This window comes from Bos indicus, chromosome 8 (genome assembly GCF_029378745.1).
Source record: "Bos indicus isolate NIAB-ARS_2022 breed Sahiwal x Tharparkar chromosome 8, NIAB-ARS_B.indTharparkar_mat_pri_1.0, whole genome shotgun sequence".
Lineage (NCBI taxonomy): Eukaryota > Metazoa > Chordata > Mammalia > Artiodactyla > Bovidae > Bos > Bos indicus.
The window spans coordinates 39,109,425-39,122,034 of NC_091767.1; the positions used below are offsets into that span (position 1 = coordinate 39,109,425).

Sequence of the window (12,610 nt, forward strand, 5' to 3'; positions counted from 1 at the left end):
TGCAATCAAAACAAGTACTAATAGACCATAAAATAATGTCATGTACGTATGTACATGATAAAGATGAACAGAAATACAGATAAACACAGTTTTTTTTTAAAAATGAAAAACATCCCCTCCACATTTGTCATTAAATGGCCAAGGCCCTCAACTCTTCCCACCCTGTACCCAAGGCAGACATTATTCATCCTTCTATCACCACAATTTGCATCTTGAAACGGTCTCCCAAACTATCCTCATCTCTGCTCCAGGCATTCCCCGCACCTGACATGAGGCTTGTTTGCCCTCCTGGACTTGATTTAACTTTCTCAATTTACAGATGACAAAACTGAAGCACAGAGAAGAGGCAGATCTTACCTAAGATTATGTAGCTAGATCACAGAAAAATTTAAATCTAAATTGTCTTGAATTTTAATTGTGACCTCTTTAAATAGATATTTCAGGTATAAAATAAAGAGAATAATGTAATGAACATCCATATATCCACTACTCATTCAGGAGGTTAAATTTGATGTTTACCATTTCCATGCTATTTTTGTACTTCTTTTGTACTTTGTACATATGACTGTTTCCCATATACACTACTTAAGGTTGTTTGCATGTTTCTGAACTTTCTGTCATTGGTAATATGCTATCTATGCCTTTCTGCATCTATCTTTCCTCTCAAAATTATATTGTTCAGATTTATTCATCTCAAAAATACATCTGGTTTTGGTGCTTTCATTTTAATTATTGTCTAGTCTTCTTATTCATCTTTTCTCTTTTTGATTCATATTTGATTATTTCTAATTTGTCGCTGTTATAGGTAATAGTACCAGGCACATTCCTATCTGTATCTTCTATATATATATAGAACTAAGATACCAGTTCTATATATAGAACTGGTCCTGACCTCTTACTACTCTCAGGTAAGTGTCAAGGAGGAGTGAGGGAGGAAGAGGAGAAGCATCACTTTCACCTCCCTGACTCTTCCTTCCTCCAGGTTAAAAGGTAGAGAGTGTGAGTAAATAATTGTGGAGGGGCAGTGGGTTGGGCAGGGGATGGAGAAAATGAATCCCATTTATTTAATTTTCCTTTTGATCAAGATAGTTACTTTATTTTGAATTTCAGACAACCATTAAAAGAGAGTGTGAGATTTCTCTGTTTATAAAGGAGCTCTACTGGTTAAAAATGACTGTGACACCCTCACTGTATAACTGCAATATTCAGACCATGTGGCAGGTCACAGGAGAGACATTTAGGTTGGCAGCAAGCTGTTGAGTAATCAGTTCCTCAAATAGGTGTTTCTGCCTTCATTACTCAGATTCTAAACTCTTCCCTTACAATATTATGTTTCTAGGAAAAGATTTGAAAACTGATCGACAGGCTCAATTAACCTACAGGCATGTTTTGTTTAGTTTGTTTGCTATTTGAAATACTTTCAGCTAGCATTTAATAATTAAGATATTTTATATATAAATCCGGATTTCTTCTCTGGCAATGTAAGGCTAGTGCTAAACTGACAGGGAAAATGCTCTCCAATTTGTCAAAATCCCTCCCCTCCCCGACTCCCTATTTGGTTAGGGACAGTTTTTACTCATTTCATCACTGGCCCAATAGGCATCTGAGTTTATTACTTCTGTGCTCAAGTTTTGCACTATTTCTTCCTTATGCTGAGCAGCTGAAGGAATCACTTATTCAAACATTTTGACCTCATGAAATTCAGCAAATATTGGGCCTCTTTCATGGGAACTCACCTGGAGGCCAAGGAGATCAATTTTTAGGAATACAGGATTTTTGTTTCCCAAGAAACAAATGTTTGTATCAGAACTTGCAGTGTTGATCTGAAAGTTGTCTCATGATTCAGAAAAGCTCAGGCAATGGGATATCAAGCACAGCCAGCTTAGGCTGCATTTCTTCTCTGGCACTGGGTCCAGGAATGAGTCTATAGCAAAAGGATATATTTTCAAGAATCTCTTTCAGGGAAGTGGTGGAGACAGGGAGGGTGCAGGAGCCTCTTTTCATTTCATTCTTTTAAGTCATATTTTGTGCTTATGAACTGCCATGTGTGATAGATAAGCCAAATGCAGACCCTGGTATTTGAAGGTTTTCTAGGGTTATTTTCATAATCAGTGTCCCTGGAATCTGGGGAATATATTCAAAAGAATTCAAAAATAAACACTTCTTAATATTCTGAGCAGCTGATAATACATAGTTATTTAGAAATGTCTACGAATTGCCTATCATTATTGTGGTAAACTCATAACGTCATGTGTGATACCATATGATCCCTAGATTTCAGGCAAAGGAAGCTTTCCCAAGAGAGCCAGAAATACCCATTTTACTATGTGACCTAGAGCCGTGGATCTCCAACAGATCACTTCCCCAGTGTCTATGCTTTCCATCCTATGAAGCTAAATGGTTTCAATCTCATGAAGAGACTTCTACATCTCCAGAAATACCCTTAACCCACAACCCACAGTGACTTAACGACTACTGCAAAAATCCCAGCTGCTGACTGTGTCACAGTAAACTATCTTCCTTTTGCTGTTAAATTTAACCATGTTTCTAATTTGAGCCCAGATGTCCCGTGCATTATCTTCTAGGAGTGCTTAGGACTATAAACAGACTAAAGGCTATATAGTTGTTCTGTGGCTATTCAACTGACACCATCTTTATTTTCCGAGAAAGGTATGGAACAATGCAGGATTGCAAGAGAAACTAAATGCCACTTAGCAGGAAGATTCTGCCCAGGCTATTTGCCCTTGGTGCCACAAAGCAGAGGTTTTATTTCTTAATTTAATCTGGGAGAGAAGAGAAGGTGAAAAAGAAAAGAAAAATCATGATTACTCACAGCTCTGTCCACTTCTCTCCTTACCATGGTGGCAGATCTTTTTGTTGAATCTGAAAAAGAAAAATTCCAGGGGTGGGTTAAGATTAACAAGGAAACTGTTCTGTTTATAGGTGAAATAATGGCAGAACAAAAAGTAAATCCAAATAAATCCACATAGAGAAGCATAAATTTCCACCGTGGTTTGAGACCTCAGGCTGGATACAAACTAAAACCATACTCTTAGGAGAAAATTGTGAAGAAAGAAGGCCTCGGCTTACTTCCCATTCCCTTGTCTGCCCAGGCCCCCAGGTCCTCAGAGGCTGAGGGACTGCTAATTTGGGTATTTAGCCCAGGAAATACCTCTGAAATTCTCTCTCCCTGTTCTACTTTAGTCTTGAATACCACTTCTGTCCTGTCTTCCCTACACAGAGCAGAAGGTCTAATCAATAAATCTGTACTAAGGTGTAATTGACTGATACTGGTTCAAAGTAACTTTGGGAGCAGAAACACAAGTTCACAAGACTGGTTGCTGCTCATCATTGTTTCCCTGGCTTTATCTCTTTATCAAGCCCTGATTTCACACATTCCCTCTTATTCTGATTTTCTTACAAGGTTCAATACCCATGTGCTGTAGTTGCTTGGGTTCCTGAACTCAGTCCATCCCTAATCTGCTTTTGTTCTGCATGTCAGCTTCTTAATAACTCCTTTGTATCCATCTTGACCTTGGCCCAGATTTAGAGGGCTTCTATCCAGCATTATAATCTCCTCCAAGAGCATTTGTATTTGAAAGGGGTCAATGGCTAAGCTATAGGAATTGCCCTTGAATGTTGGAGATTCAGTGAAGGACTCTTAACTCCTGAGGTCAGTGCTGTCATTCTCTGTGATTCTCATGCAAACATTAGTCAATATATTTGGGCTTTGGTTTAAATCTCTGCAAAGCTCTGGCTCGGTCTTTTAGGGCAAAATGTGGTGCACAGGCTAGTACTGGTGGGCGAGTTGATTATTAACAGTCCACAATGAGATAGGTATAGAAATAAAGTGCAAACACTAGAAATTTTTATAGTAATTCTTCTAATATGTTAGGTTTTTTATGATCATATTTATTGAAATATCATATTATGTTTATTAAATCCAATAGAAATTAGAAATACTTCTCTATCCCATACAGTAGCTACTAGCCCCATGTGACTGTTGAACACTTACAATATGTGAGCACTTAAAATATGACCCAGAACTTGAATTTTTGTTTAATTTAAATAACCACATATGACCATGTAGTATAGAGCAGGTTAGCATACATATCTGCATATCAGAGGTTCAAAGTCTAAAATTTTATTGAACAATTTTGTTGTATATGCCAGGTAATGTTTTAGACACTGGACATATACTGATGAAAATGAGAAACCATAGTCCTTGAATTCATGTGTACTTGTATACTCCCTTCTAAGAGAGCAGATCCCAAAGCACAAGAGTTACAGAGGGCTATTACGTAGCAATGGTGATTTCACTTTAGTTTATTAAAAAATAAATCACTTGAAAATGTATTCACTTAACTCTTATTAGTAACAAATCTCTCCCACTCTAGTTGGTGCCTGAGACTCACACCCAACTTGGTGCTACTTACATTTGAAATTGGGATGAGGGATGAGGGGAAGACTTCTTTTCTCCATTCTATCTTTAAGAAATGTGGCTCTACTTCATTTTCTCAGAGAGTAAGGATAAAAAATCTGCTGCTCATTTATGAGGTGCCTAATGGGTTCTCAGGCCCCAAGCCTGGAACCTTGGTTATAAAATGCTTCTGAGGGGTATACATGAGGGAAGTACTAGAGGAATGCAGGACTTTGCTGGTGGTTCAGTGGTTAAGAATCTGCCTGCCAGTGCAAGGGACAGGTTTCTGATCCCTGGCCCGGGAAGATCCCACATGCTACATAGCAACTAAGCCCGCATGCCACAACTATTGAAACCCACACGCTCTAGAGCCTGTGCTCCACAGCAAATGTCACCACAATGAGAAGCCCATGCACTGCAACTAGAGTAGCCCCTGCTTGTCACAACCAGAGAAAGCCCATGCAGCAACGACAACCCAGTGCAGCCAAAAACAGAAAAAGAATACAGAAAATAAGGTTCTGATGAGGTGCATCTGTCATGACTCTCTGAAGTCACAGATTTTCAGAAGTGATTCTGTTTAGTCCATGATTTTTTGGGCAAGACCCTAAAATTCCTCTACTTCCATTCTTTCTCCCTATCCCATTTTTTCTCCTTTCCTCCCTCCCTTATTCCCTTCTTCCTTCCTCCCCAAACCCCCTCTTTCTTTTGACAACAGTTCGTGGATCTTGGATTCTACAGTAGAGGGTTTGTGGTTACTACCCAAGCTAATGCACACGTAGGTCAACGGACAAATAGATGATGACAATATTTCATGGCAGATGAGAATATAGAAGTTAGATTGTAAATGTAGGATAACAATCACTGAAAAGCCCCCCAGTCCTCAAATAGTGACCACTTCAAATTCTTAGTGAATTATTCCTAGCTGCTATTTCCTTTTCTATAGGCTGTGTATAGATCTTGGGAGGAGGCTCACTGGGTGCTGTGTAGGAAAGGACCTGTTTAGGAAAGCACCAGATGGGCTTGCAGGTATTCTGGCCTGGGTTCAAACACCACAGGCATGCTCTGCCTCACTGTCACAGAGGAATGGGAATAGGCTGGTGAGCCTGTGATGGGCTGAGGAGGGAGCTGCTGGAAGATCTCAGGGTACCACCAGTCAGGTGCTTTCCCTACACCAGATGGCCTCACACTTCTTTCCTTTCCTTACCCAACCAGAAGATTCAGATTCCTGTGGGGAAGAGGACAGCTCAGCCCAGCTCAGACCCAGAATGGGCAAAGGAGGAATGAGAACTAAAGGAGTCCTCATGAAGGATCCTGCCATCCTCCCACCAGTGAACTCTGACTGCACAACCATCCGCATTGCCCAAATAACACTGATCTCATGAGGCTGATGACACTTCTTGGCTCAGAGAACAAAGCAAACCATTTCAGCTACAGGAATGAAGCACTCATTCAAAAATATTCAGTTTTTTAATTTTTACTTTTATCAATATTTTTATTCAAAAAAAATTGTATCTTACTGAAGACCACAGGCATTTTCTCCTGGGAAATAATCATCAGGACAAGCCCCAAGAAACTCATGAGCCCTGAGTGGACACAGTATGAAGCTACAAGTCAGTGGGGCCAAACAGGGCCTCACATTGCAGACACCCAGTCTACTTGGTCACCATGAATAAAACTCACTTACCTTCTCCAGAATACAACTTCTGGCAGAGTCGTTTTCTTAGGGCTACCACTGTGGCTATGAATATGGGAGCAACGATGAGGGAGAGAATGAAAACATGAAGCAGTGAAGATGAAGGGATCTTGGGGTCTTCCAGAGGACCTGGCAGAAAGAAAAAGCACCAGAATCCCACTGTATGGTAACTCAGAGGCAAACCAACAGTGCAGCCAAGTGAGTTATAACCAACACGGCCAACTTGCATTGAGCGTTTACTCCATGCCAGGTATTTTTCTATGAATGCTGTGTCTATATGAATGACGTCTGTATCAGCTTCTTTACTCTTCATGACCACTTTATGAGGCAGGCTGTACTATAACTCTCATTTTATTGATGAAGAAAGTGAGGCACAGAGACCTAGCACACCTTCCTAAAATTACACATTAAGTGACATAGCTGAGATATAGTCCAGGCTGCCCGATTCCACATTCCATGTTTTTCACCAGTCTTATATACCTACTGTATTATGTTCTCTTTCTTTCTCTTCTTTCTTCCTCTCTCCCTTCCTTCCTTCTCCTTCCTTTCCTTCTTTTTCTTCCTTCCTTCCTTGCTGTTTCTCCTTCATCATCTCTCTTTTTACAGTAGGATAGTCCCTCAGCCCGAATATGTCTCCCCTTCCACTATCAAGCATTCATGATGCTTAGAATATATCTGATCAGTTATTCAACCTCTAGGATTAAGAGGATCCTTTTGAAAAAACAGAATATCGTATCTTAATGTGAATCATTACAGCTAGCCATTTTCCTTTTCTCAGGGAATCAAGGTCTGGCACTGAGGAAGAGATGAGTTTAGTAGAGAGGTGGATGAGAAGAGTAAGTTTGGAGGCTGGGGAAAGCCTTTTAAAGGAATGCTCTGGTTGGAATGAGGGCTCCAGACTGACCAAGGACAGGCCTGGATGGGGGTTCACTACAGGGAGATGGAAGCATACTCAAGTAAACTGTGCCCTTTCCAACAGGCTGAATTTTGCCTTATGGAGTAACTCATAAAGAATAAACATAACAGGGAATTCCCTGGCTGTTCAGTGGTTGGGTGTCTGCACTCTCACTGCTGACGGCCTGGGCACGGCCAAAAAAAGAATAAGTGTCATAGCCTGGTCCTGGAAAAGTCTGCCAAAACTGCTCTTGAGGAAGGGCTCAGTCCTGCCCTGTCTTCCCCTTCTCCCATCATAGTGCTATCTGAGAACCACAGACAGTTTTAGCTAAGAAGAGACTAGGTGTCATTTAATTTGAGGCACTCAGCTTAGAGTTGAGGAAGTAAGGCTCCAAGATCTAAGGTCATCACTGCTAATGGGCTGGTGGCTCAGTGGTAAAGAATCCATTTGCCAAGTAGGAGACGCCGGTTTGATTCCTGGATTGGGAAGATCCCCTGGAGAAGGAAACGGCAACCCATTCCAATATTCTTGCTTGGGAAATCCCTTGGACAGAGGAGCCTGGTGGGTTGAAGTCCACGGGGTCACAAAGGGATGGACAAGACTTAGTGACTGAGCACACATGCACACATCAGTGCTAAGTAAGTGGCCAAACCAGGACTGCAAACACAGATCTGTCTGATCCAAAGCTCAGGCCCCACAGGTATTTGTCTCTAAGTTTAAGATTGTAGTGAACATAAAGATAAAAAGCATTAAGAAGTTTGCTTCATCTAAACGTTGGGTAATCCATATTTAAAATTTTTAATTGAGGTATAATTGTCATATAACATACTAGTTTCAGGCATATACCATAACGATTTAATATTTGTATACACTGTGAGTTATCACCACAATATATCTAGCTAACAGCCCTTATCACGCATAACCCAGAGTAACTAATGTTTTCTTAGAAGTGCTTACTAGGGCTTCCCAGGTGGTGCAGTGGTAAAGAATCTGCAGGTTCAATCCCTGGATTGGGAATATCCCCTGGAATAGGAAATGGCAACCCATTTCAGTATTCTTGCCTGGAAAACTCTGTGGATGGAGGAGCCTGATGGGTTATAGTCCATGGGGTTGCAAAGAGTTGGACACAATTGAGCGACTGAGCACACACACACAGGAAGTGCTTATTAAGTATTTGCTGCATATAGCACCATAAGTCAAGGAGTTCTTACTGTCCCCATAGCAGGAGATGTCCTTACCTCAGTGCCTTTATGCAAACCCTTGTCCTGTAAGGTTCCCTCATAGTTCCTTCCAAACACAAATTCTACTTATTCTTAAAGATTTTCTAATGCTGAACATGCAATAAGACCTCAGTCTGCTTAGAATATAAGTACATGAAATTACAAAGATTTTTGCAAAGTCATCTCTGAATCCCCTAGAGGCAAGCACCAGCTACATGAAAGGTGTCAATAAGGATTTGCTGGACTGAATTGACTATCTGTCCATCTAGTCTACCTTGCCCAATCTTTCTTATCATTAGTTAAATCTTGTGACAGACTGCTAAATCCATTCTCTGTTTCTTCTCTAGTATTAGCTAGGTGTTAGCTGGACACATGGTTTTGCTGAGACTACATGTCTAAGCCTTCCCTGCAGTTAGGTATGGCCAGCCATGTGAACTAAGTTCAGGACTAGAGAATGGGTTTTTTTTGTGTCTTGGCCTTCAAACACTGGGTATATTTTTTTTCTTTCTGTGGGCTGAAACATGAATGTAGCAGTGACCTAGTTTTGACAGTTCAACAGGGTAACATCCTGGAGAGTGCCAGAGCAATGGAAAGAATCTAGATTACTGAATTACTATATAGAATACAGCAACTTACCTGCTCTGACCCACCTTCTATCTCTGAATGTGACATCAGAGAGAAGTATACTCCTGCTTTAAGCTACTATATTTCGAGTCCTCTTAGCCTAAATCCTAATGCATATTATTCTAGACTGTTTTATAACAATTGCATGCTACTTAACAATGAGATGTCCTGATGTGATGGGAAAAATATTGGATCTGTTCTTATCTACAGTCTCATGCACTTATAAGGAAACCAGGCTTCTTGCTGGACAAACCATGGTTTTTTTTTTTTTTTTTCCTGTATCTATCCTTTTTAACTGCTAAGGACTTTACATATTTCATTTAATCCTCATGATAACTCTATTAGGTATCTACTATTATTTTTCCCTATTCTACAGATGAGAGGCTGAGTTCTAGGGTGGCTCAGTCATATGTTCATGTTCTCAAAGCTAGGAGGTAGCAGAGAGAGGATTTGAAATTCTAGTCCATCTGACCTCAGAGCCCGTGCTCCTGAGCACTGCCAGAGAGTCACCTCCAAGTCTCCTGGGAGAGCTTCTCTGCCAGCCCTACAAGGGTCTTGTTATAGTTATTTCCTGTGCTCCCATCTCATTATATTTCCTAATGAAAACGCATCACTGGCTGAGTGGAAGGAACCCTGTTTCAAAAGGAAAATGGTGTCACTGCTCCTTAATTTCTGATTGAAAATTAGGATGTTCAGTCATCTATTCTGGAGCTACTGGAGCACCTCCCACCCCAGACTCTCACTGCTCTATGTGTTTTATTCATTGACTTTTAAAGAAGTATGTGTGGGTCACAGAAGTCAGCAGTGAGAAGCCAATTAATGAGAAAGGGCACAGTCATAAGACAACTTAAAAATGTCTTTGAGAAATAGAAGCAAGGAATCCATGGGAGGATGTGTGACTTTGGTCATTTTGTTACCGGTATTTGTATCACAAACTAGGCAACCATTTGTACCATACAGACTGGCAGCTGGGATGATAGGACTGGGGTAGTCCAAGAGTAAGTCTCCAAGTCATTAATCTCACATTTACTGAGCACTTACCATGGGCAGAGCACTCACCATGGGCAGAGCACTCAGGTTTTGCTTTAGTTTGGATATAAAGAAGACTCATGTGAACAATTAAAATGCATTGAAAATAAAAGAGCAATGAAAGAGAAAAGACAAGCACAGTAGCAGGCAAACAAAGAAATAGGTCTTAGGAAGTGAGATGAGGGAAAGATACCTTGTACTCTGGAGTTACCTGAACTACCCTGAGAGCTGGTGAAGACAATGAAGAATGATATTTTGTGTGGAAGAAACTGCCTGAGGAAAGAAGTCATGGTGACCAGAGAGGTGCAAGTAGGTTCAGAGAGTACAGGGTGAGGAAAGGATACTACTTGGAGCGGAGGATCCATGACTGGGGGCAGGATGAATATAGAGCTGAGAGCGACTCTCAACTCAGAGAATCTAACTGCACAAAGATTCCTCCATCTCCCTGCTGGCTGCATTCATGAGCGATATCCTAGGAGCTCCCAAGCTCTGATGCAGACCCCACAGGTACCTCCACAATTGTTGACTCTACTATTAGGTCTCTCCCATGGAGAGAAGGGCCAGCTTACTTCATTCTTAACTTCTCACTGCTTTAAGGCTTCTAGACAAATGGTCAGTCTGCCTGTCCACCTCTCTACTATGAAGAGAAAAATACTGATGTAATCAGTGATGACAAGGGTAGGTTGTAGTTATTTCCAAATTCTTCTTATCCAGGCCCTTGTTTCCCAGTGAAGATCCTTATGTAAGTGTCACTCTAGAAAACCACATTTCATCCAATATTGGCCAACATTCAACCAGACAGAAAATTCTACATAACAAAGGAAAGTTGACTAAACAATTCTTGGAAAAAACTAATTCCCCTGGGATTATTAATATTTGAGTCTGTGGAGCTCTGGTACAAATTAGTTATAGCTCAGTTTCTATAAGGTGACAAGTCTGGTGGTCTTAGTTGTGATAAAAGGAGATGTAGAGAATGTTGAAAGGTCAGCTTGCCTAATTCATTATTTTCACTTAAAGTTGGTCCTCAAAATGGTACACTTATAATGTCTTCATTTCTGTCCATATCCTTAGCATGAATCCTCTCTTTGCCTTCTCACTTCATCATAATAACTTAGAAAGAAGCTGGGCTAACTTTAGTGTTGGAATTGTGTAGTGAAGTGTGGGGAGATGGGGAAATGGGGATTTGGAATGACAATGGAGCTGGCTGCCTCTAAAACTATATCAGGGAGGATTTTATTTTCTAGAAAAAAAATGCTAGGAAATTAATGATGAGATAGGCACTGAGTCATTTCAAAGTTCTCTGACTGGCCTGTGGATCAGTGCCAGTCCATGACAAAATTTAATTTGAGATAGAGCAGGTATCTCTGGTGCCCCAACTCATATTCTGTCTGTCCCATGTGATTTCAGCCATGGCTCAATGTGGCTGAATGATGGATGGTTCTGTGCAGGTTCTAACTCACTTCTCCCTGACAGCCATGCCTCAACAGTGTGCTGCTTTTGTGCCAGGGCTTCCCCAGTGCTGAGGGTTGTTTCCTCTCATCACTTTTTCCAGTGACCTACTTGTAGAGTCTTTGCTTCTCCTATCCACAAATTTAGGTTGCCCTGGATTAAAATTCCAGCTCCCTAGTGGCCAATACTTCTACCAAGGATGCTGTGTACCAAGGGACATGTTCTACCGCATGTAAAGTTATAGCTACTGCCTAGTCAACTTGAGCTCTATCCACCGTCAGACCAGCGGGCAAAGCAAAGAATAATAATACTGGTAGAGGAACTGATCTTGATTCCCACGTTGTTGCTGTTCAGTCTCAGTTGTATTTGACTCTTTGTAATCCCGTGGACTGCAGCACGTCAGGCTTTCCTGTCCTTCACCATCTCCCAGAGCTTACTCAAACTCATGTCCATTAAGTCAGTGATGCCATCCAACCATCTCATCCTGTCATCCCCTTCTCCTCCTGCCTTCAATCTTTCCCAGCATCAGGGCCTTTTCTAATGAGTCAGTTCTTCACATCACGTGGCCAAAGTATTGGAGCTTCAGCATCAGGCCTTCCAATGAATATTCAGGATTGATTTCCTTTAGGATTGACTGGTTTGATCTCCTTGCAGTCCAAGGGACTCTCAAGATCTTTTCCAACACCACAGTTCAAAAGCATCAGTTCTTTAGTGCTCAGCCTTCTTTATGGTCCAACTCCCACATCCATACATAACTGCTGAAAAAACCATAGCTTTGACTCTACGGAACTTTGTTGGCAAAGTAATGGTTCCCATGAAGAATTCCAATGCTGCTACACAATGGAGGCAGGGAAGACTGTCTGGAACTCAGGGATCCACTGATTCTCTGAGTCTTGTAACTTCCATACCCAGTGATAACAATGAAAAGGCAATTGCAACAACTGCAGTCTGCTGAGGATGAGGGGACTAAGGGCTCAGGTTTCCCAGTGTTGAAAGTCTGAGTCACCCCCATACCCCTCCTTCCCTCCACCCTCCAGGCAAACAAACTATTCCATCTGAAATGCTGAGTGAGGGAAAGCTAGAATGTATGCTGATGAGAGAGATGACAAATATCAACTATGGCTTGGGATCAGTTGCAGCAGTAGAAACTGTAACTTGTTTCATGAACTCTGGTATATGTATCTTGTGCAGCGATAGTAGCTACTTCCCTGCCCAAAGGCTCGGAGACAGTAGTTAGAATACAGGGCATGAAGGGACAGACTTGAGCAGTGCAAGGGATT

General features: G+C 41.3%; 1 protein-coding gene across 7 annotated transcripts in view; it reads right to left on the reverse strand.

Annotated features, from left to right (window-relative positions):
- The window catches only part of PDCD1LG2 (programmed cell death 1 ligand 2), a 119,390-nt gene that overhangs the window by 68,378 nt on the left and 38,402 nt on the right, over window positions 1-12,610 (reverse strand). For 4 of the 7 annotated variants that reach the window (XM_070794220.1, XM_070794219.1, XM_070794221.1 and 1 more), the window contains exons 5-6: window positions 6,105-6,242; window positions 2,834-2,883 (exon numbers count right to left, since the gene is read on the reverse strand). In XM_070794220.1, coding sequence (XP_070650321.1) covers window positions 2,834-2,883; window positions 6,105-6,242 — 188 coding nt within the window. The remainder of the gene's footprint in view (window positions 1-2,833; window positions 2,884-6,104; window positions 6,243-12,610) is intronic. The other 3 variants (XM_070794222.1, XM_070794223.1, XM_019965987.2) reach the window with 1 other exon arrangement.